Source organism: Tamandua tetradactyla, chromosome 14, assembly GCF_023851605.1.
Source record: "Tamandua tetradactyla isolate mTamTet1 chromosome 14, mTamTet1.pri, whole genome shotgun sequence".
Taxonomy (NCBI): domain Eukaryota; kingdom Metazoa; phylum Chordata; class Mammalia; order Pilosa; family Myrmecophagidae; genus Tamandua; species Tamandua tetradactyla.
This window is the reverse complement of record NC_135340.1, coordinates 81,989,011-82,013,572: the sequence shown is the minus strand read 5'-3', so window position 1 is coordinate 82,013,572 and position 24,562 is coordinate 81,989,011. Positions and strand designations below refer to the sequence as shown.

At 36.5% G+C, this 24,562-nt stretch overlaps 1 protein-coding gene and 1 long non-coding RNA gene across 6 annotated transcripts in view; one reads left to right on the top strand and one right to left on the bottom strand.

The window, feature by feature from the left end:
- The window catches only part of CLPX (caseinolytic mitochondrial matrix peptidase chaperone subunit X), a 43,557-nt gene extending 38,346 nt beyond the window's left edge, over positions 1–5,211 (top strand). For all 4 annotated transcript variants that reach the window (XM_077128225.1, XM_077128226.1, XM_077128229.1 and 1 more), the window contains exons 13-14: positions 238–344; positions 1,597–5,211. In XM_077128225.1, coding sequence (XP_076984340.1) covers positions 238–344; positions 1,597–1,687 — 198 coding nt within the window. In that variant the 3' untranslated portion in view covers positions 1,688–5,211. The remainder of the gene's footprint in view (positions 1–237; positions 345–1,596) is intronic.
- Positions 1–24,562, bottom strand: part of LOC143656271 (uncharacterized) — a 38,788-nt gene that overhangs the window by 13,170 nt on the left and 1,056 nt on the right. For both annotated transcript variants that reach the window (XR_013162446.1, XR_013162447.1), the window contains exon 2: positions 20,620–20,810. This is a non-coding gene — a long non-coding RNA (uncharacterized LOC143656271). The remainder of the gene's footprint in view (positions 1–20,619; positions 20,811–24,562) is intronic.

Below are 24,562 nucleotides of genomic sequence, written 5' to 3'. Positions count from 1 at the left end.
CCTGAGTCTGATGAGTATGCATGCTTACCAAACTAGGCAGAATGGCAGAAAAATAGCTTTCCCTTATAAGAATGATTTCTCTCTGAATTTATTGTAAGCTGTTTTAATATGAAGAATAGGAAAGCTCTTACACTGGCCTTTTTAGCATGTTTTATTTCCTGTTGGTGGCTTAAGAATACAAGTATTTTTTATGTTCCTTCAATCTTCCATATAATTCATCACTTTTTATCTCTTTAGGAAAAGCTGTTATTAGAACCAATGTTTGAAGTCCCTAATTCTGACATTGTATGTGTGGAGGTTGACAAGGAAGTAGTAGAAGGGAAAAAGGAACCAGGATATATTCGGTAAAGTATATTGTCAAGCCAGAGCAGATCTAAAATTTAATATCAGCTCCTTATTTCTATGGTTTATTACTTTGTTATAAAAAAATTGTGTAAAAATACTTATATTCGTAAAGGAGGCAATAATCTCATAAATCTTCTATAGAAAAATCTTTTAATTTGGGCTCATAAAAAATAATACTATATTACAAGTTTTTTAAAAAAATGATCAAAACTTGCCTATGCTTTTTTCTCTTAAAGAAGAAATACCAAAAGAGACATTTTAGAAGTAATCTAAATGAGTATATTAAAATGAGTTTTTTGCCAGTTTTCTAATTTGTAAATGACTTATTTAATGTCTTTCACATGACCAAAACTTTGTTGGCATATTTTTTTTTTTGGTGGTATCATCTCAGTTGACAAATTTGACATATCTTTTATTCTTGTGTTTTATCTATTCAGCAAACTTTCTCATAAAGAGCCGGATAATAAATATCTAAAGGCCATACAGTCTGTACTGCAGTTACTCAGCACTGCCCTTATAGCATGAAAATAGGCAAAGATAATATATAAGTGAATGTGCATGGCTGTGTTCCAATAAACCTTTATTTATAAAAACAGGCAGTGTGCTGGATTTGGCCTACAGGCTGTCGTTTCCCAACCCCTGATCTAGTCAACAAATATTTACTATACTGTACTTAAAGTTAATGTTACCTACATAAGAACTAGGTTTCTGTTTTAACTTCATCACAAGATATGTCATGTTTCATGTTCACTTATCTTCCAAGATAACTTTTGAGGCAGCTGATTAGTTTTCAACAACTTTTGTTACCTCCAAGAGACAATTTTTTATTTTTATTTTTTACATGACATTGATGTGTGACTTTAAAAGGAATTGTGGTATTCTGATTCATACATATAACTAATTTAAGTCAAGTCAGATTTGGTCAGAAGCAGCCACCTTTTTTCATATATGCTAAATGTCAAGCACTTGAATTGAAATACCGGATTCTACTTTGTTTCCTAGAGAAACGGATTTTTAGGCTTTCACAGTTGAAGCCTCATTGTCCATTTATTTCAAAATTTGTTAGAGAAAATATTGGACAATAACTCAACTCTTGACTGTGTGGTCTAAGTATACTTCCCGTGGTTCACCAGTAAGCAATCTTAATAGTGAAAGTGCTCTAATATTTTGTTTTTTGAGTCTAGAAATCTTATTTAAATAAATTTTTGTTCAAAACAAAACAAAACAGACAAACTTAGCTTTTCCTTGCAGGGCTCCAACAAAAGAATCCTCTGAAGAGGAGTATGACTCTGGAGTAGAAGAGGAAGGATGGCCTCGCCAAGCAGATGCTGCAAACAGCTAAGCCGACAGATTCCTGCCCTGTACATAAAGCTTTTCCTTCTTTTGTTTAGGATAATAACTGTCTCTGCAGTCTGAAATTAAAGGCATTGGATCTATCCTGGGTATTGTACATGGTCAGGAACCTTTAGAATGATTAAGAATCAGATCATGTATATTATTGTAACATCATATTGATTTTTACAGAGGACATTATGTGGACTTTAATAACACAATGTTCAGAGATAAAATGTATATTATCTTGGTTCCGTTTTTTAAAAATATGCTTTAACAGTATTCTTTGGAGTTCTTTTAAGCAGTGCAGATGTTAAAAAACTATGGGTTTTACAATAATGTTACTCTACAAATGGGAAAATAAATTGTTTAAAATTAAAGATCGAGATAACATTCTTTACCCTAACTTTTTTTCCATCCATACTTGTTTCCCAAAAATATTAGAATCATATTCATTTTAAACACTGGAACAGATAGTTTCCAAGTAATTAAAAATTCCATGAAAAAATTACCATGGAGAACTACATTTTGATGACTTTTTTAGCTGTATTCTTAGTCTTATTTGGTAAAGCATAAAATTAATTCCCAATCACCATAAAAGGCTATTCTCAGATTAAAACAAAAACAAACAAAGGCTATTCTCTTGCTTACTTGTCTTATTTATTTGCCATCTTCGTTCCATTTTACTGCCATAAGTGAGCAGATTGATTTGAAATCTTACATCTTCAGGAAAAGACTATATATCTAATTCTATAAATAGCATGCAGTGTCAGTCATTGTACAGCCATATGTTGAACAGAGGATCCTAATATTGTGCACTTACCTAAAATATTGGGTTAATGTGTCTGGGTGTTTTTTTGTTTTGTTTTGTTGTGGATATTTGTCTTAATTTCTTTGTCTTAGAACATTAGGAAGAGTTTTGCTATCAGAAGAAGTAAATGTGAATAGCTAAAATCTAATTTATTGACCTTCGTTAGATTTAGCAAAACTAAAAAGTAGGAAAAAGTTTTGGACTTTGAAAATTGTATCATATGACTCCATAAATATTAGAATATTTGGGTACCTTTTAAGTTTTATCTTTCCTTCTATAATGCTATGTTTATTATTCATTCAGTTCAACCACATTTGAAATTCTTTAAATCAGACAGTTTAAAATATTTGTTTTCATCTTTTGTTTATAGACTCTTGAGTTTTCCAATTCCCCTTTTTTCTTAGGAAAAGAACCTTAATATATTCGCAGATTCTAATCCTGTTGATGAAGAGTTGGCCTTTCTTTGATGTAATAAAAATGATGTGAGACCTTTTATTTATGGCTGGTATAGGACCAGAAATGCACTTTTGCAGACTTTTTAGGCCTGGTGGGCCTGGAATGGAACAGAAACATTTGGCCTTTTTTCAGTCTCCCTAATAATTGGTTAATCATTATTAACCAATTGGGGAAGTCTTTCATATTATAACTTCATTTATTATCTTTCTCTTATAGCATCATCATTTTCCTTTTTGTAGAGTGAACATTCAAGTAGCTTCTAAATATATTAAGGGTAATACTCCAGAAATGGACTGGGAGATATTTTAGTCACAACTTAACATTTGGTTTTAGAAGTTGTTAACAAAGTATAACTGATGTTTTTAAATCAAACAGAATTGAATATAACTACAATTTGTATCTTGGAACTTATGTTTTGGCATTTGAATAAAACAAAAGGACTAAATGAAAGCTAATATGGTGGTACATCCATAATGCAGGGGCAAAGAATGCTGCCATTGACAGCAACAACTATTGCCAAAGCAGCAATTTTAAAAAGGACACAGATGTCTTATGAGCTTCTTTATTCTAGGGATTGGTTAATCCTTGGCACTGTCATATCCCTCTAATAAATTCTCCTAGTTTGTAGATACTGTAAATAAAAAGAATTGTTAATCTTGAAAATCCTTGATGTACCATATGGAACCTGACATTAGGAACACAGGCCAAGCTTTTCATCATCCTTTCTATTCTACCAAGGAAGGCAAATACAACTTCAGTGGAGGGCCATTATATATCAGGTGTGGTGTAACCTATATCAGAAGGTGGTAGTGTAGTTGGATCTGGAAAAACAAGTAGGAATTTGCCAGGAAAAAACAGTGAGAATTAATTAAAATCTCAGAAGTGTGAAACAAAAACTAGGGACTTTAAGTGTCGAGAAATAGGGAGCTTTAGGTGTTGAGAAATAGGACACAATAGGCAACAGCTGTGACTTCTTGTTTCTATTCTATGATCATTAAATTACATTTAGTTATATTCTTTTCCCTTCCATCCAACTTAAAACCTTGTCTCATATTTCACTGAGAAACCATCAAATGGGTATTCATATTCCCATCATCAAATCTATATTGTGCTCTCTCTCCTGTTCACTGAAGAGTCCCTTTTAAAAGAACTTAGATCACTCCTATATATGCTCTGGAATTTGTTATTTCCTCTTATTTCTCAGAGACTTTAGTTATTTTGTTAGTCTCTCTACTGTGTTATCAGTCTTACTTCTCCTGAATCATTCCCAGCAGCATCTGAACATTGCCTACTATTTCCTGTCCTATAGTAAGCCTTCCAAGTTTATTTATTCATTAGTTTGTCTTTATGACGACACTTTAAGTTCTAGAAAGAAGACCATGTCTGTTTTAACTCTATAACCAGTATGTTACACTGTGCTTCATATATTTGGTACCCCATTACATTTTTAAGTAATAGAATTTAAAATAAATTCTATAAATAGTAATTTTATGCAGGGAATAGTGGGGCGTTTTATGAAAAGGGTTTTAATTTTAAGTAAGGGAGGTAGACACGAGTAGATGTGTGTTCTTGATTGTCAGGAGGGGAAGGCTCTGAGGAAAATGGATGGAAGGGGAAAGAGTATACTAAATGTAGTTATACATTTAGTTATACATTATATATAAGTAGACCTACGTAAGGACCCCAGCACTTGCCCCTCTATCTCAGGTCTCATTAGTTTCCCCCCTTTTTTCAGATTAGGTCTCATCAACAAAAACAAAACAAAACTTCATGAAGCCCAAATTCCCCCCTTCCTGATGCCCCGATTGTTCCCCTTTACAGCAAACCTAAAAGTTGGTCTTATTTCCAATTCCCTTCCAGGCTTTTACTCTGAGTAAGATGAGATTTTGCTGCACAGAGAACTGACATAATCTAAAAACTTAAGTTTTCAAGGACCACTCTGGTTGCTGTGTGATAGAATAGACCAGGGTTGCAACAATGGATTCAGGAACATAAGAAGCTATTATAATAAAAAAAGAGATAGCTTGGACTGAGGTGGTATACTAGAAGTGGAAGAAGTGGCTGTGTAGGTATTTTTGATAAAATATGTTTGATAAAAAGTGGTATCGTCGTTTTTGGGTGGGAAACTATTACAAAGACATCTGTTATTGCTAAATTAATTTAAAACTTAATATTCAATAAAAATACCAGTAGGTTATTTAATTGAAATTAGGCAAGCTGGTTTTAAAGTTCATATGAAAAATAAACAAGCAAAATGATGATGTACACTCAGTGCTTACTCTGTCCCTGTTTTATATACTCATTGATGCAACAACTCTATGAGGTAGATAATATTAGCAATCCTTTTTACAGATAAAGAAATTGCAGCTCAAAGGTTAAGCAGGTTTCCTAAAGTCACACAGCTAGTAACAGAGTCAGGATTTAAACACAGGTAGATTCTTCTAGAGCCTAGTAACTTATATTCTAGATTCTGTGTCCATGAGTTAACATAGTATAATTAGTTCATATTAGTGAGGTCATACAATATTTGGCCTTTTATGTCTGACTTATTTCACTCAACATAATGTCTTCAAGGTTCTACCATGTTGACACGCTCGCTTCAGGACTTCATTCCTTCTTACTAGTGAATATTTCATTGTATGTATACCACATTTTGTTTTTCCATTCATCGGTTGATGGACACGTGGGTTGTTTCCATCTTTTGGCAATTGCTCAAAAATGTGCTCTGAACATGAGCATGCAAATGTTTGTTCACATCCCTGCATTCAGCTCTCTGGGTATGATCCCAAGAAGTGGAACTGCTGGATCATAGGACAACTCTATACTTAACTTTTTGAGGAAATGCTAAATGTCCTTCCATAGTAGCTGATTTAACATCCCCACCAGCATTGAATAAATGTTCCTATTTCTCCATATCCTCTTCAACACTTGTAGTTTCTTATTTAATAGGGGCCATTCTAATAGGCGTGAAATGATATCTCGTGGTTTTGATTTGCATTTCCCTAATAGCTAGTGAAGATGAGCATTTTTTTCATGTGCTTTTTAACCATTTTTATTTCCTTATTGAAAAAAATGTCTATTCCTGTCTTTTGCCCATTTTTAAATTGGGTTATTTGTCATTTTACTATTGAGTTGTAGGATTTCTTTGTATATTCTGGACATCAAACCCTTATCAGATATATGGTTTCCAAATATTTTCTCCCATTGAATTGGCAGCCTTTTCACCCTTTTGACAAAGTCTGTTGAAGCACAGAATTCAGTTTTGAGTAGGTCGCAAATACCTTTTTCATTGCTTGTGCTTTGAGTTTAAGGTTTAAGAAACTACCACCTATAACTAGATCTTTAAGATATATCCCTACATTTTCTTCTAGGAGTCTTATGGTACTGGCTCTTATATTTGGGTCTTTGATCCTTTTTTTTTGCATGGGCAGGCACCGGGAATTGAACCCGGGTCTCTGGTATGGCAGGAGAGAACTCTGCCTGCTAAGCCACCGTGGCCCGCCTGGTCTTTGATCCATTCTTAGTTAATTTTTGTATAAGGAGTGAGATAGGGGTCCTCTTTGGGATATGGATATTCAGTTCACTCAGCACTGTTTATTGAAGAGACTGCTCTCTCCTAGTTGAGTGGACTTGGGAACTTTGTCAAAAATCAACTGACCAAAGATCTAGGGTCTGTTTCTGTACTCTTAATTCAATTCCATTGATGAATATGTCTATCTTTATGCCGGTATCATGTTGCTTGACCACTGTAGCTTTATAATATGCTTTAAAATCAGAAAGTGTGAGTACTACTTCATTCTTATTTTTCATGATGTTTTGGCTATTTGAGGCCTCTTTCCCTTCGAAATAAATTTGATAATTAGCGTTTCCATTTCAGCAAAGTGGGCTATTGGAAATTTGATTGGCATTGTATTGAATCTGTAAATCATTTTGGGCAGAATTGACATCATAATGACATTTAGCCTTCCAATCCATGAACATGGAATATTTTTCCATTTATTTAGTTCTTTGATTTCTTTTAGCAATGTTTTTGTACTTTTCTGTGTAGGTCCTTTATATCCCAGTTAAGTTTATTCCTAGATATTTGATTCTTTTAGTTGCTTTTATGAATGGGATTTTTTCTTTGATTACCTGCTTGGATAGCTCATTACTAGTGCATAGAAACACTACTGATTTGCATGCTGATCTTGTATTCCACCACTTTCCTGAACTGGTTTATTAGCTCCAGTAGCTTTGGCATACTTTCTCTTTTTTTGGTGCTTTTTAGATATAGAATCATGTTATCTGCAGATAGTGGAAGTTTTTACTTCTTCCTTTTTTATTTGGATGCCTTTTATTTCTTTTTCTTGCCTAATAGCTGTAACTAAAACTTCTAGTACAATGTTGAATAACAGTGTAACTGGGAATCCTTCTCTTGTTCCTGATCTCACAGGGAAAGCTTTCAGTGTCTTACCACTGAGTACAAAGTTAGCTGTGGGTTTTTCATATATGCCCTTTATCATGTTGAGGAATTTTCCTTCTATTCCTATTTTTCAAAGTGGTTTTCTCAAGAGAGTGTGCTGGATTTTGTCAAAATGCATTTTCTGTATCAATTGAGATGATCATGTGCTTTTTACCTTTTGATTTGTTATGTGTGGTGTATTACATTAATTGACTTCCTTGTGTTAAACCACTCTTGCAATACTGGAGTGAAATGTACAAAGAACTAAACCAAACAAATCAAAGAACTTGGTGTATAATTCTTTTAATGTGCTGTTGGATTCTGTTTGCAAGTATTTTGTTGAGGATTTCTGCATCTATATTTGTTAGATTAATAAGTATTTTCTTTTCTTGTGTCTTTATGAGGCTTTGGTATTTAGGATGATGTTGGCTTCATAGAATAATTTAAGTAGTGTTCCTTCTTTTTCAATTTTTTGGTAGAGTTTGAGCAGAATAGGTATTAATTCTTCTTGGAATGCTTTGTAAAATTCACATATGAAGTCATCTGGTCCCGGCTCTTTTTCTAAGGTATTAAATTTAAATTTGTTGTTGTTGTTGCAATATATTATATATTCACATACTGTATAATCATCCAAAGTGTACAGTCACTGGTTCACAGTATCATCATAGAGCTATGCATTCATCATCACTATCAATTTTTGAACATTTTCATTACTTAAACAAAATAAAAATAAAAGTAAATAAGAACACCCAAAACATCCCATAACCTTCTATTCTTTATTTGTTTATTTCTTTTTTGTCTTTTTTTTTTCCCTTACACATCTGTCCATACACTGGATAAAGGGAGTGTCAGTCATAAGGTTTTCACAATCACACAGACATACTTTAAAAGCTTTATAGTTGTTCAGTCATCTTCAAGAATCAAGACTATTGGATTACAGTTCAATAGTTTCAGGTATTTCCCTCTAGCTACTCCAGTACACCAAAAACAGAAAGGGGGTATCTATTTACTGCAAAAGAATAACCTCCAGAATGGCCTCTAACACTATTTGAAATCTCTCAGCCACTGAAACTTTTTGTTTCATTTCTCTTCCCCCTTTCGTTAACAAGGCTTTCTCACTATCACATTGCCAGGGCCAGGCTCATCCCTGGGAGCCATGTCCCATGTACTGGGAAGGGGCGTGCGTTACCCACTGAGTAGGCTTAGAGAGGCCACATCTACAGAACAAAAAAGGTTCTCTGGGGGTGACTCTTAGACATAAGCATAAGTAGGCTTAGCTTCTGCTCTACATGAATAAATTTCGTAAGGGCAAGCCCCAAGATCAAAGGTCTGGCCTGTCAAATTGGCAGTCCCCAATGCTTGCAAGAATATCAGGAATTCCCCAGATGGGGAATATCTCCACATTTCCCCCCAATCCCTCAAGAGGACTTTGCAAATACTTTTTAAATCTTCTGCCCTGATTACTCTGGGATGTATGGGGCATCACACTAAACTACAAACCAGTGAGATCTGGTTGGGAGGTTTTTGATGATTGATTCAGTCTCAACTTGTGATTGCTTTTTTGAGGTCTTCTATTTCTTCTGGAGTCAATATAGGTTGTTCATGTATTTCTAGGAAATTGTCCATTTCATCTATGTTTTCTAGTTTGTTGGCATACTTGCTCATAGTATTCTCTTATGGTCTTTTCTGTTTCTTTGGAGTCCATGGTAATGACCCCCTTCTTATTTCTGATTCTATTTATTTGCATTTTCTCTCTTTTTATCTTAGTCTAGCTAAAAGTTTGTGAATTTTATTGATCTTTGCAAAGAACCAAGGTTTGGTTTTATTCTTTTTTTTTTTTTTTTACTTTGTTTATTTCTGCTCTAATCTTTCTATCTTTCCTTCTGCTTGCTTTGGAATTAGTTTGCTTTTCTTTCTCTAGTTTCTTCAGGTGGTCAGTTAGGTCTTTGATTTTATGTGCTTTCATCCTTTTTATTGTAGGTATTTAGGGCTATAAATTTACCACTCACAACTTTTTCTGCATCCCATAAGTTTTGATATGTTGTGTTCTTATTTTCATTTGTTTCAAGATATTTACTGAATTCTCTTGTAATTTCTTCTTTGACCCACTGATTGTTTAAAAGCGTGTTAACATCTGTATATTTGTAAAATTTCTGGTCCTCCAGTTGTTATTGATTTCCAGCTTCATTTCCTTATGATCAAAGAAAGTACTTTGTATAATTTCCATATTTTTAAGTGTATTAAGACCTGCTTTGTGCCCCTGTGTGTGTTCTATCCTGGAGGATGTTCCATGGGCATTTGAGAAGGATGTACATCCTGCTGTTTTGTGGTGTAGTGTTCTGTATGTGTCTGTTAGGTCTAGTTCATTTTATCATATTATTTAGGTTCTCTGTTTCCTTATTGATCCTCTGTTTTAGACATTCTATCTATTGAAGAGAGTAGTGTGTTGATGTCTCCTATTATTATTGTAGAGACATCTGTTATTCCCTGCAATTTTACCTCATGTACTTTGGGGCCCCTTATTAGGTGCATAAATATTTATGATTGTTATTTCTTCTTGGTGAATTGCCCCTTTTATTAATATATGTTGTCCTTCTTTGTCTCTTATAGCATTTTTGCTTTTAAAGTCTTTTTGTCTTATATTAGTATAGCTACCTCAGCTTTTATTTGGTTACTGCTTGCGTGGAATATCTTTTTTCCATCCTTTTACCTTCAACCTATTTGTATCTTTCGGTCTAAAGTGAGTCTCTTGTAAACAGCCTATAGATGGATCATGTATTTTTAATCCATTCTGCCAATCTGTGTTTTTTGGTTGGGGAGTTTAATCTATTATTCAGTGCTATTCCTGTAAAAGCATTCCTTCTAAGATCATTTTATTTTTAATTCTAAAATACTTTATTGATTAAAAAAAATGTTAACCATCATCTGAACCTTCAGTGAGTTGTAATCTTTTTTACTGGTGGAGGGTCTTGCCTCGATGTTGATGGCTCCTGACTGATCAGGGTGGTAGTTGCAGAAGGGTGGAGTGGCTGTGGCAGTTTCTTAAAATAAGAAAACGATGAAGTTTGCTGTATCAATGGACTCTTCCTTTGAAACAGATTCCTCTGTAGCATGCAATGTTGTTTGATGGGTTTTTTAAATTAAAAAAATATATATAACAACAAACATATTCTTAACCTTTGATCATTCTGTTCTACACTTATAATCAGTAATTCACAATATGATCACATAGTTGCATATTCATCATCATGATCATTTCTTAGAACATTTGCTTCTATTCAGAAAAAGAAATAAAAAGAAAACAAAAAAATGCATACATACCATACCCCTTACCCCTCCCTTTCATTGATCACTAACATTTCAATGTAAATTTATTTTAACATTTTTCCCCCATATTATTTATTTATATTCCGTATGTTTTACTCATCTGTTGATAAGGTAGATAAAAGGAGCATCAGACGCAAGGTTTTCACAATCACACAGTCACATTGTGAAAGCTATATCATTATACAATCATCTTCAAGAAACTTGGCTACTGGAACACAGCTCTACATTTTCAGGCAGTTTCCTCCAGCCTCTCTGTTACACCTTAACTAAAAAAGTGATATCTATTTAATATGTAAGAATAACCTCCAGGATAACCTCTTGACTCTGTTTGGAGTCTCTCAGCCATTGACACTTTATTTTGTCTCATTTCACTCTTCCCATTTTGGTGGAGAAGGCTTTCTCATCCCTTGATGCTGAGTGCCAGCTCATTCTAGGATTTCTGTCCTACGCTGCCAGGAAGGTCCACACCTCTGGGAGTCATGTCCCATGTAGCCAGGGGGAGGGCAGTGAGTTTGCCTGTTGTGTTGACTGGAGAAAGAGGCCACATCTGAGCAACAAAAAAGGTTCTCTTGGGGGGTGACTCTTGGGCCTAAATCTAAGTAGGCGTGACCTATCCTTTGTGGGGTTAAATTTCATATGAACAAATCCCAAGATTGGGGACTCAGCCTATTGCTTTGGTTGTCCCCACTGCTTGTGAGAATATCAAGAATTCTCCACTTAGGGAAGTTGAATTTTCCCCCTTTCTTACCATTCCCCCAAGAGGACTTAGCAAATACTTTTTTACTCACTGTTCAAATCACTCTGGGATTTAGTGGGGCATCACTCTGGACTAACCTACAAAATCTTATGCCCTATTCAAGGTTCCATGTACTTATGATATTCAATTAAGCTGTCCACATAAGTTATATTAGGAAATGCACTAGTCAAAATATAAATTTTGTACCAAATAAACATTTTTTGCTTTAGTCTCACATACGTTAAAATTTTTAAATGTTAATTACCATCTATTTTCAACACCCTGTAGTAATGACATTCCTTTGTTCTTCCACATGCAAAAACATTTTTAAATTTGTATGTTTAGTCACTATCATTATACTCTCTAGGCATTCCTACATTATACGATCTCAGTCTTTTAGCGTCTATCTTTCTGATTTCATTTGTGCCCCCAGCCCTCCTCCCTCTATCATTCTCACATTCAGCTTCATTCAGTGTTTTAACATAATTGTATTACAGTTAGGTAGTATTGTGCTATCCATTTCTGAGTTTTTACAATCAATCCTGTTGCACAATCTGTATCCCTTCAGCTTACCCAATATCTTACCCTATTTCTATCTCCTGGTGGTCTCTGTTATCAATGAAATTCTCCAAGTTTATTCACTAATGTCAGTTCATATCAGTGAGACCATACAGTATCTGTCCTTTTGTTTCTGGCTAATCTCACTCAGCATAATGTCCTTAAGGTCCATCCATGTTGTTACATACTACATAGCTTTATTCTGTCTTACAGCTGCATAATATTCCATCATATGTATATACCACAGCTTGTTTAGCCACTCATCTTTTGATGGACATTTTGGCTGTTTCCATTTCTTCGTAATTGCAAATAATACTGCTATAAACATTGGTTTGCAAATGTCCATTTGTGTCCTTGCCCTTATGTCCTCTGAGTAGATACCTAGCAACAGTATTGCCAGGTCATACGGCAATTCTATACTTAGCTTCCTGAGGACCTGCCAAACTGCCTTCCACAGAGGTTGTACCATTTGACATTCCCACCAACAGTGGATAAGTGTGCCTCTTTCTCCACATCCTCTCCAGCACTTGTCATTTTCTGTTTTACTGATAATGGCCATTCTGGTTCGTGTGAGGTGATATCTCCTTGTGGTTTTGATTTGCATTTCCCTAATAGCCAGGGAAGTTGAGCATCTTTTCATGTGCCTTTTGGCCATTTGTATTTCCTCTTCTGAGAAGTGTCTGTTCAAGTCTTTTGCCCATTTTGTAATTGGGTTGTCTTTTTGTTGTTCAGTTGATCAATTTCTTTATATATGCTGGATACTAGACCTTTATCTGACATATTGTTTCCAAATATTGTCTCCCATTGTGTAGGCTGTCTTTTTACTTTCTTGATGAAGTTCTTTGATGCGCAAAAGTGTTTAATTTTGAGGAGTTCCCATTTATTTATTTCTTCAATGCTCTTGCTTTAGGTGTAAGGTCTAGGAAACCGCCTTGTTGTATAAGATTTATATATATTCCCTACATTTTCTTCTAACAGTTTTATGGTCTTAGATCTAATGTTTAGGTCTTTGATCCATTTTGAGTTAAGTCCAGTTCTATAGGCACCATTTATTGAAGAGACTGTTCTGTCCCAGGTGAGTTGGCTTGGCTGCCTTATCAATGATCAATTGTCCACAGATGAGAGGGTCTATATCTGAATACTCTATTCTATTCCATTGGTCAGTATATCTATCTTTATGCCAGTACCATGCTGTTTTGACCACCATAGCTTCATAACACCTTAAAGTCAGGTAGCATGAGACCTCCGACTTCGTTTTTTCTTCTCAGTATACTTTTTGCTATTCGGGGCACCCTGCCCTTCCAGATAATATTGGTTTTTCTATTTCTTCCTTGCCTTCTTCATATCTTCCCTCAATTCATTGATTTGGTTTTTTTTTGTTGTTGTTGTTTTTTACATGGGCAGGCACCGGGAATCAAACCCGGGTCCTCAGGCATGGGAGGCAAGCATTCTTACCTGCTAAGCCACCGTGGCCCACCCTGATTTGGTTTTTGATGAGGTTTTCTATGTCTGTTCGTATATTCTGAATTAACTGTTTCAGCTCCTGTATCTCATTTGAATTGCTGGTTTGTTCCTTTAACTGGGCCATATCTTCTATTTTCTTGGTGTGATTGTTATTTTTTGCTGGCGTCTAGACATTTGATTACCTTAATTAGGTTATTCTGGAGATTGCTTTCACTTCTCTTACCTAGTGTTTTCTTGCTGGATAAATTTCTTTGACATTCAGTTCAGCTTTTTCTGGACCTCTAGCTTAGGTTTTGTTTAACAGAGGATAATTTTTCGGTTCTTGTTTTCTTGTTTCTTGCCCTGCTTGTATGGTACCTTTTTCGCCCCACCCTTAGGAGGGTCTATGTTGGTATTATAGACCCCAGCCGGGTTTTCCCGAACAAACTGGCCTCCTATCGGGGAGGGAGTCACCTGCGTCAGTTTTCCCTGAGGGTGAGACCCAGCAGGTTAAAAGACTTCCCTGTGAAGTCTCTGGGCTCAGTTTTTCTTATCCTGCCCAGTATGTGGCTCTTGTCTGCCTGCGGGTCCCACCAGCATAAGATGATGTGCCACCTTTAACTTTGGAAGACTCTCCCTGCTGGGGGTGTCGTGGAGACAGAGGAGAGGTTGTAGGCTAGTTTTAATGGCTTCTAATTACCAAGCCCTGGGGTTTGAATTCCTTGAGGGAGGGATTCCACCTGAGTTGGGCTTCACCCCTCCCCTGTGGAAGGCATGGGCTGGAAACAAGCTCTGAATGGATTTGTTTCTGCCTATGCCTGGGGCAGTTGCAGCCTGAGAAGTCCTGCTGCTTAATCCAGAGGCAGGCAAGCCTTTGTAGAAACACAGCCCCAAAAACCTCTGTTTCTTTTCTTTTTTTCTTTTTCCATTAGCCCAATGAGTGACCTTCGCTTTGACCAGGTTCACCTGAGCTGGGGGCCTATTTTTAGTAGTCAGGATTTGTTAATTAATGCCACAATTGGTGTTTGGTTGGATTCAGCCCCTGCTGCTGTTAAATTCTATTTCCTTTCCCCACTGGGAAGCAGCCTGTGGGGGAGGGGCGCCGGCGCCGCGGCTTGGGGAACTCACGTTTCTGGGGAGGCTCGCAGCCAGTCCAGCTGATCCAGACTAGGGTACGCTGTGTGTCTGGTCACTGATGTGGCCCCAGGAGCTCTTCTGTACTGTTTCTGGTTATTTAGCAGTTTATCTGGAGGACGAACTAAAACGTGCACATTGCTAAACCGCCTTCTTGGCCACACCCCAGTTTTTCTATTTCTAAAAAGTAAGTTTTTGGGATTTTAATTGGTATTGCATTGAATCTGTAAATCAATTTAGGTAGAATTGACATCTTAACTATATTTGGTCTTCCAATCCATGAACATGGTATGTCCTTCCATCTATTTAGGTCTTCTGTGATTTCTTTTAACAGTTTCTTGTATTTTTCTTTGTATAGGTCATTTGTCTCTTTAGTTAAATTTTTTATTCTTTTGGTTGTAATTGTAAATGGAATTCTTTTCTTGATTTCCCCCTCAGATTGTTCATTGCTAGTGTATAGAAACACTACAGATTTTTGAGTTTTGATCTTGTAACCTGCCACTTTGCTGTACTCGTTTATTAGCTCTAGTAGTTTTGCTGTGATTTTTTGGTTTTTTTGACATATAGTATCATATCATCTGTAAACAGTGAGAGTTTTACTTCTTCCTTTCCAATTTTGATGCCTTGTATTTCTTTTTCTTGCCTAATTGGTCTGGCTAGAACTTCCAACACAATGTTGAATAACAGTGGTGATAGTGGACATCTTTGTCTTGTTCCTGATCTTAGGGGGAAAGTTTTTAGTTTTTTCCCATTGAGGATGATGTTAGCTGTGGGTTTTCATTTATTCCCTTTATTATGTTGAGGAAGTCCCCTTCAATTCCTATCCTTTGAAGTGTTTTCAACAGGAAAGGATGTTGAATTTTGTCAGATGCCTTTTCTGCATCAATTGAGATGATCATGTATTTTTTCTGCTTTGATTTGTTGATATGGTGTATTACATTAATTGATTTTCTTATGTTGAACCATCCTTGCATACCTGCGATGAATGCTACTTGGTCATGGTATACAATTCTTTTAATGAGCTGCTGGATTCTATTTGCAAGAATTTTGTTGAGGATTTTTGCATCTATGTTCATTAGAGAGATTGATCTGTAGTTGTTTTTTTTTTTCCTGTAGTATCTTTGCCTGGCTTTGGTGTGAGGGTGATGTTGGCTTCATAGAATGAGTTAGGTAGCTTTCCCTCTTCAGTTTTTTTGAAGAGTTTGAGCAGTATTGCTCAACAATATGAATTGGTACAATTCATATGTGAAGCCATCTGGTCCTGGACTTTTCTTTTTGGGGAGCTTCTTAATGACTGATTCAATTTGCTTGTGATTGGTTTGTTGAGGTTGTCTATTTCTTCTCTAGTCAATGTTGGTTGTTTATGCCTTTCTAGAAAGTTGTCTATTTCATCTACATTGTCAAATTTATTAGATAAAGTTGTTCATAGTATTCTCTCATTACTTCCTTTATTTCTGCAGGGTGAGTGGTTATGTCTCCCATTTTTTATTTTATTTACTTGCATCCTCTTTCTTCTTGTTTTTGTCAACCTTGCTAAGGGTCCATCGATTTTATTGATTTTCTCAGAGAACCAACTTCTGGTTTTGTTATTTTCTCGATCATTTTCCTGTTCTCAATTTCATTTATTTATGCTCTAATCTTCATTATTTCTTTCCTTTTGCTTGCTTTGGGGTTAGTTTTCGGTTCTTTCTCCAGTTCTTCCAAGTGGACAGTTAATTCCTTGATTTTTGCCCTTTCTTCTTTTTTGATATAGGCATTTAGGGCAATAAACTTCCCTGTTAGCACTGCCTTTGCTGCATCCCATAATTTTTTTTTAATTTATTAATTGAAAAAAATTAATAAACTAAATAAAACATTAACATATATAATCAGTAATTCACAATATCATCACTTAGTTGTATATTCATCATTTCTTAGAACATTTGCATCAATTCAGAAAAAGAAATAAAAAGACAATAGGAAAAGAAATAAAATGAAAACAGACAAAAAAAAGATTATACCTACCATACCCCTTACCCCTCACGTTCATTGATCACTAGCATTTCAAACTAATTTTAACATTTGTTCCCCGTATTATTTATTTATTTAAAAAATTTATTAATTAAAAAAATTAACAACAAATAAAACAATAAGATATCATTCCATTCTACATATATAATCATTAATTCTTAATATCATCACATAGTTGCATATTCACCATTTCTTAGAACATTTGTATCGATTTAGAAAAAGAAATAAAAAGACAACAGAAAAAGAAATAAAATGATAATAGAAAAAAAAAGTTATACATACCATACCCCTTACTCCTCACTTTCACTTACCACTAGCATTTCAAACTAAATTTATTTTAACATTTGTTCCCCCTATTATTTATTTTTATTCCATATGTTCTACTCTTTTGTTGATATAGTAGATAAAAGCAGCATCAGACACAAGGTTTTCACATTCACAGAATCACATTGTGAAAGCTATATCATTGTTCAATCATCATCAAGAAACATGGCTACTGGAACACTATTATTTATTTTTATTCTATATGTTCTATTCGTTTGTTGACAAGGTAGATAGAAGGAGCATCAGACACAAGGTTTTCACAATCACACAGTCACATTGTGAAAGCTATATCATTATTCATCATCCTCCAGAAACATGTCTACTGGATGCATCCCATAGTTTTGATATGTTGTGTTTTCATTTTCATTTGCCTCGAGATATTCACTAATTTCTCTTGTAATTTCTTCCTTGACCCACTGGTGGTTTAAAGAGTGTGTTGTTGAGCCTCCACATATTTGTGAATTTTCTGACTCTCTGCCTATTATTGATTTCCAACTTCATTCCTTTATGATCTGAGAAAGTGTTTTGTATGATTTTAATCTCTTACATTTATTGAGAGTTGATTTGTGACCCAGCATATGGTCTATCCTTGAGAATGATCCATGAGCACTTGAGAAAAAGGTATCTCCTGCTGTTGTGGGGTGTAATGTTCTATAAATGTCTGTTAAGTCTAGCTCATTTATTGTATTATTCAAATTCTCTGTTTCTTTATTCATCCTCCGTCTAAATGTTCTATCCTTTGATGAGAGTGGGGAATTGAAGTCTTTAGATATTCTGGTAAATGTGTCTATTTCTCTTCTCAGTGTTTGCCTCATGTATTTTGGAGCATTCTGGCTCAGTGCATAAATATTTATAATTGTTTTCTCTTCTTGTTGAATTGTTCCTTTTATTAATATATAGTGTCCTTCTTTGTCTCTTTTAACTGTTTTATATTTGAAGTCTAATTTGTTGGATAGTAGTATAGCTACTTCTGCTCTTTTCTGATTGTTATTTGCATGAAATATCTTTCCCCAACCTTTCACTTTCAACCTATGTTTATCCTTGGGTCTAAGATGCATTTCCTGTAGATTGCATATAGATGGGTCCTGTTTTTTAATCCATTCTGCCAGTCTATGTCTTTTGATTGGGGAGTTTAATCCATTAACATTTAGTGTTGTTTTACTGTACGGGTAGTACTTTCTTCTACCATTTTGCCTTTTGGATTTTATATGTCATATCTAATTTTTCTTCTTTTAACCTTTACTCTTAGTCTTCCTTTCTACACTCTTCTCCACACCTCTCTCTTTTGTCTTTTCGTATCTGTCTCTAGTGCTCCTTTTTGTATTTCTTGCAGAGCCAGTCTCTTGGTCACAAATTCTCTCAGTGATTTTTTTGTCTGAAAATGTTTTAATTTCTCCCTCATTTTTGAAGGACAATTTTGCTGGGTATAGAATTCTTGGTTGGCAGTTTTTCTCTTTTAGTAATTTAAATATATCATCCCACTGTCTTCTCGCCTCCATACTTTCTGCTGAGAAATCTACACATAGTCTTATTGGGCTTCCCATGTATGTGATGGATTGCTTCTCTCTTGCTACTTTCAAGATTCTCTCTTTCTCTCTAACCTCTGACATTCTGATTAGTAAGTGTCTTGGAGTACGTCTACTTGGATCTATTCTCTTTGGGGTACGCTGCACTTCTTGGATCTGTAATTTTAAGTCATAAGAGTTGGGAAATTTTCAGTGAGAATTTCCTCCATTAGTTTTTCTCCTCCTTTTCCCTTCTCTTCTCCTTCTCGGACACCCGCAACATGTATATCTGTGTGCTTCATGTTGTCATTCAATTCCCTGAGTCCCTGCTCATATTTTCCCATTCTTTTCCCTATATTTTCTTTGGTTTGTCGGATTTCAGATGTTCTGTCCTCCAGTTCACTAATCCTGTCTTCTGCCTCTTGAAATCTGATATTGTAGGTTTCCATTGTTTTTTTAATCTCTTCTACTGTGCCTTTCCTTCCCATAAGTTCTGTGATTTGTTTTTTCAGACTTTCCATTTCTTGTTTTTGTTCATTCCTTGCCTTCTTTATATCTTCTCTCAATTCATTGATTTGATTTTTGATGGGGTTTTCCATGTCTGTTTGAACATTCTGACTTCTGTATCTCATTTGAATTGTTGGTTTGTTCCTTTGACTGGGCCATATCTTCAGTTTTCCTAGTGTGATTTGTTATTTTTTGCTGGCGTCTAGGCATTTAATTACCTTAATTAGTTTATTCTGGAGATTGTTTTCACTTCTTATACCTAGGATTTTTTTACTGGATGACTTTGTTGTTTGTCTGCTCTTTGACATTCAGTTCAGCTTATTCTGGACCTCTTGCTTAGGTTTGGTTTAACAGAGCAGAATTTTTCAGTTCCTTTTTTCTTGTTTCTTGCCATGCCTCTATGGTGCCTCCCCCCCCCACACACACACACTTAGTAGGGTCTACTTAGGTATTATAGACCCCAGCCAGATTTTCCCAGACCAAACAGGCCTCCTGTCAGAAGGAAAGAATCACTTGCATTAGTTTTCCCTGAGGGTGAGACCCAGCAAATTGAAAGGTTCTCCTATGAAGCCTCTGGGCGCTCTGTTTATCCTATCCTGCCCAGTATGTGGCGCTTGTCTGCCTGCAGGTCCCACCAGCATAACATAATGCAGTATCTTTAATTTCAGCAGAATCTCCCTGCTGGCCACAAAAACAGAACTTGGCACTTTCACCTGGCCAAGTTGACACCTGAATCTAACTACCACATCCTTTTATCTGTTTAGCTGTCTTGTTGAAATTATTTAGGTGATTTGTTTGAACATCTTTGATTAGTTGTCCCAAATTCTGTATCTCCTCTGCCTTTTTAATTTGATCATTTGACTTGACCGGACCTTACTGTTTTTTAGTGTGTCTTTTGGCTTTTTTACTGGTATCTTGGCAACTGATTAACTTGATAAAATTAATTTGAAATTTGGCTTCCCCCTGCCGAAGATTTTGTTGTTGGGTGGGTTCCTGTTGAGGTCTTCTTTGGCACTTACTTTGTCAGTATTTCCCAGCCAAAACAGGGCTGGGATCCCATGCAGGGGGTGCAGACTAGTTCCAATGGGTCCTGCATAGAGAGTCAGAAAAGTAGCCTCCCAAGACTGCATTTTCACAGCCTTCCCAGCAAATGGTGCTTTCCATCAATTATCCCCATAGGCCTACAAAGGTAAGTTATTTTTTAGCCCTTTGACCTCTGTTTCTGAGGCGGGTAGAAATAATAGCCCCGCACTGCTGTGGGCCTCTATCCAGAAAGGACCATGGCTGTGGAATTCTACAGTCCCATTTCACTGGCCAACAGTTGGGTCAGAACTGTGCCATGTCTCCCTCTGTTCCCAGAAGGGAGGGCTTACCTGACTTTCGTAGTCTGCAGCAGCCAACCAGGAAGGGTACAGGCCAACCAGAAGCTGCTGGCCTCAAGGTTGGAGGTGGGCACCAGGTGCTGCGGAGGAGATGAGGCCCTCACCACAGTTATTGTTTGGAAATAACAGAGATGCAGGTGCAAGGGAAGGCTCAAGGCTGCAAGACTAGGGGGTTAACTTCAGTGGCCACTATTTAGATCAGGACTGTGCCTCATCTCGTCAGCTGGGCAGGCGAGAACCAGATGGACCCACAACTCTGGCCTTGGGGATAGAGGTTGGCACCAGGAGCCATGGTTGTGTTCACTCACCACAATTTCTCATAATTTCTCCACTTCTTATCCCACTCTTCCTAGTATGTTGCAGTGGTCCTTCCCTGGTTTCCTTAGCCTCAGAACCACTGCTTTGGACTGTTTCTGCCTGTTTTCTATGTGGTTTTGGTAGAGGAGTGAGTTCTATCTCTCCTTATTCCATTATCTTCTTGGAAGTCCAATAAATTTTTCTAGAAGAAATAAATATTTTTATCATCACAGTTGACTTTTTTTTAATTGACAAAACAAAACAACATACAAACATGAACATTCTTAACACGTGAACATTCCATACTTGGTGTACAATCAATGGTTCACAATATCATCACATAGTTGTATATCATCAGCATGATCATTTCTTAGAACGTTTGCATCACTCCAGAAAAAGAAATAGAAAAAGCTCATACATACCATACCCCTTACCCCCTCACTGACCACCAGTATTTCCATCTACCTAATATATTTTAACCTTTGTTCCCTAATCCAATAAATTTTTTATAAAAAAATTATTCAACAAATCCAGATTCTAGTTACTTTGCTCAAAGAGTAGCAAACCTTTGCAAATTAAAGATCTAATGACATGCTGGAGCAACTGGACATCCAATTCCTTGACATAAGTCTCAAACTTTAGACAGAATTAACTCAAAATGGATCACGAGGTGGGCCACAGTGGCTCAGCAGACAGAGTTCTAGCCTGCCATGCCGGAGACCCAAGTTTGATGCCCAGAGCCTGCCCATGGAAAAAAAGAACAAAACATGCTTTACAAAATGAATCACGGACTTCACAGAAAATCTTTGTGATCTAAGGTTAAGCAAAGAATTCTTAGAGACACCAAAATGTCATTCATAAAAGGAAAAATCGATAAATTGGACTTCATCAACATTAAGAACTTTTGCTCTGTAAAATCCTGGTAACAGGATGAAAAGATTGGGAGAAATCTGCAAAGCACATATCTGGCAAAGGACTACTATCTAGAATATAAAAAGGAAGTTTCAAACTCAACAGTAAAAATAATACAATTAGAAAACAAGGAAAAGACATGAACAGGCATTTCACTGAAGAGGATATAGAGATGGCAAGTACATGAAAAGATGTTCAACCTCCATTAAAACCATAATGAGATATCACTAAACACATATCAGAATGTCTAAAATAAAAAATAGGGTGCACGGGTGGTTCAGTAGTAGAATGCTTGCCTTTCATGTGGGAGATCCTGGTTTGATTCCTGGAGTATGCACCCCCCCCCAAAAAAATAGTCAAAATATTTTTTCTATTCTCTGAGGATACAGAGAAACTGGATCTCACATACATTGATGGTAGGAAAGCAAAATGGTACAGCCATTCTGGAAAACAGTTTGGCAGTTTCTTAAAAAGCTAAATTTGTGACTACTATATGAACTAGCAATTGCACCTTGGGTAGTTATTCCAGAGAAATAAAAACTTATGTTCACACAAAACCCTGTATACATGTTCACAGCAGCCTTTTTCCATAACAGTACCAAACTTGAAACAACCCAAATGCTTTTCAGAAGGTGAATGGTTAAGCATACCTTGTTCCATACCCTAGAATACTACTCAGATATAAAAAGGAACAAACTACTCTGTCATGCAACAACCTCGATGAATCGCCAAAGAATTATGCTGTGTCAAAAAAGTCAATCCCTTATATACAGTAAGATTCCATTTATAGAAAGTAGGTGAATGAATCTTGACAGTATGGTGAATGAAATGTCAGAAAAGTAAAGACAAATATGCCTCAGTCTTATGGGCTAACTGTAATATACAAACTCAGAGAATTGAAGTCAATATCAGGTTGGGGTCTACTGTGAAGTTTCCTAGGTTATAAACTCTTAGAGCAGTCACATCTATTCCAGAGTTGGAACTGTTATTTCTAAATTCTGAGATGCTGAGCTCTTTGTGTATAACCTAGTCATTCCCTAGAATCTTTTTGACACCTGAAACTCAGAGTTAGAGCTCTGCTGAAGTTGTGAAAGTCAGATTCCCCATACAGAAATTGTTTAAAAAGTTGAAAAAATGATCAGACTTCAAGTAGACATATGCAGTTGATCAGGATAGGACAAGTAAAGGGTAAAGGATGATATGGTCTATATTTTAAAACTTTAACTTCTTTTTGAGATCACAGGAAAAAATGTTTATTTGGTGCAAAATTTATATTTTTGGTAGCACATTATCTAATTTAACTTGTATGCTCAGTTTATTTGACCATAATTACGTTGTGTGGTATTTAGATTCAGTTGTCAACTTGGCCAGGTGAAGGCACCTAGTTCTGTTGCTGTGGACTTGAGCCAATGGTATATGAACGTCATTTGTTGCTGATTACATTTGCAGTCGGCTAGGAGGTGGGCCTGCTGCAATCAATGACTTTGACTTAATTGGCTGATGCTTAAATAAGAGCGCAAAGTAGCACAGCCCTAGCAGCTCGGCATTCCTCATCTCAGCACTTGCAGTTCAGCGCAGGCCTTTGGAGATGCAGAAAGAAGTCACCCTGGGGAAAACTGCTGGAACCCAGGGGCCTGGAGAGAAGGCCAACAGAGACCATCCTGTGCCTTCCCACGTTAAGAAAGAACCTCAGTGGAAAGTCAGCTGCCTTTCCTCTGAAGAACTAACAAAATAAATCCCCTTTTATTAACAGCCAATCCGTCTCTGGTGTGTTGCATTCCGGCAGCTAGCAAACTAGAACACATGGAATCTTAAATAGAAAATGAGATCTTGTTGACTTGTACAGTTTAGTATGATGCCCTGATACATCCCAGAGTAACTTGGGTGGAGAATAAAAAAGTATTTGCAAAGTTCCCTGGGGAGAAAGGAGGGAATAATAAGCTTCCCCATCTAGGGAATTCCTGATATTCTTGCAAGGAGTGGTCGCAACTAATAGGCTAAGCCCTTGTTCTTGGGGCTGGTCTTATGTTGCAAAGGAGAAACTAAGCCTACTTATAATTGTGCTTAAGAACCACCCTCAGAGAACCTCTTTTGTTGCTCAGATGAGGCCTCTCTTTCTAAGCCAACTTGGCATGTCAACTCATTGCCCTCCTTACATGGGACATGACTCAGGGGTGTAAATCTCCCTTGAACTTAGGACATGACTCCCAGGGATGTGCAGGGACCGGGTATTATGGGATTGAGAAAGCCTTCTTGACCAAAGGGGAAAGAGAGAAATGAGACAATAAAATTTCAGTGGCTCAGAGATTTCAGACAGAGTCGAGAGGCTATCCTGGAGATTATCCTTATGCATTATATAGATATCCCTTTGCAGTTTATGGTGTATTGGAGTAGGTAGACGTACCTGAATCTGCTGAACTGTATTCCAGTTGTGTCGATTCTTAATGACAATTATATAACTATATAGCTTTTTCAGTGTGACCATGTGATTGTGAAAACCTTGTGGCAGACGTTCCCTTTATCCAGGGTATGGACAGATGAGTAAAAAAATAAGGACAAAAACTAAATAAGGGCTTGGCTGGTAAGGGGTAAAAAATTTGGGTAGGTTGCAATACTAGTGGGCAATGAGAAGGGGGGGTCAGGGGTATGAGTTGTATGGTTCTTTTTTGTCTTTGAGTGAAACAAATGTTCTAAAGCTGATCATGGTGATGGACACACAACTATGTGATAAAATACAGGAAAAAGTAGACGTAAACAACAGATTAGTAATTGCCAAGCATTAAGGAGGGGATGCGGACAGAGGAGAAGGGGTGTGGCTATAAAAAGGCAACAGGAGGGATCCTGGTGGTGAGGAAAGTTTTCTGTATCTTGACTCTAACAATATCAGTATTCTGGTTGCGATATTTAGTTTTGCAAGATGTTACCACTGGAGGAAAATAGGTAAAGTGTACACAGGATCTCTGTTTTACTTCTTACAACTATATGTTAAACCACAATAATCTCAAAATAGAAACCACGTGGCATGATTCTCCAGCACCTTAT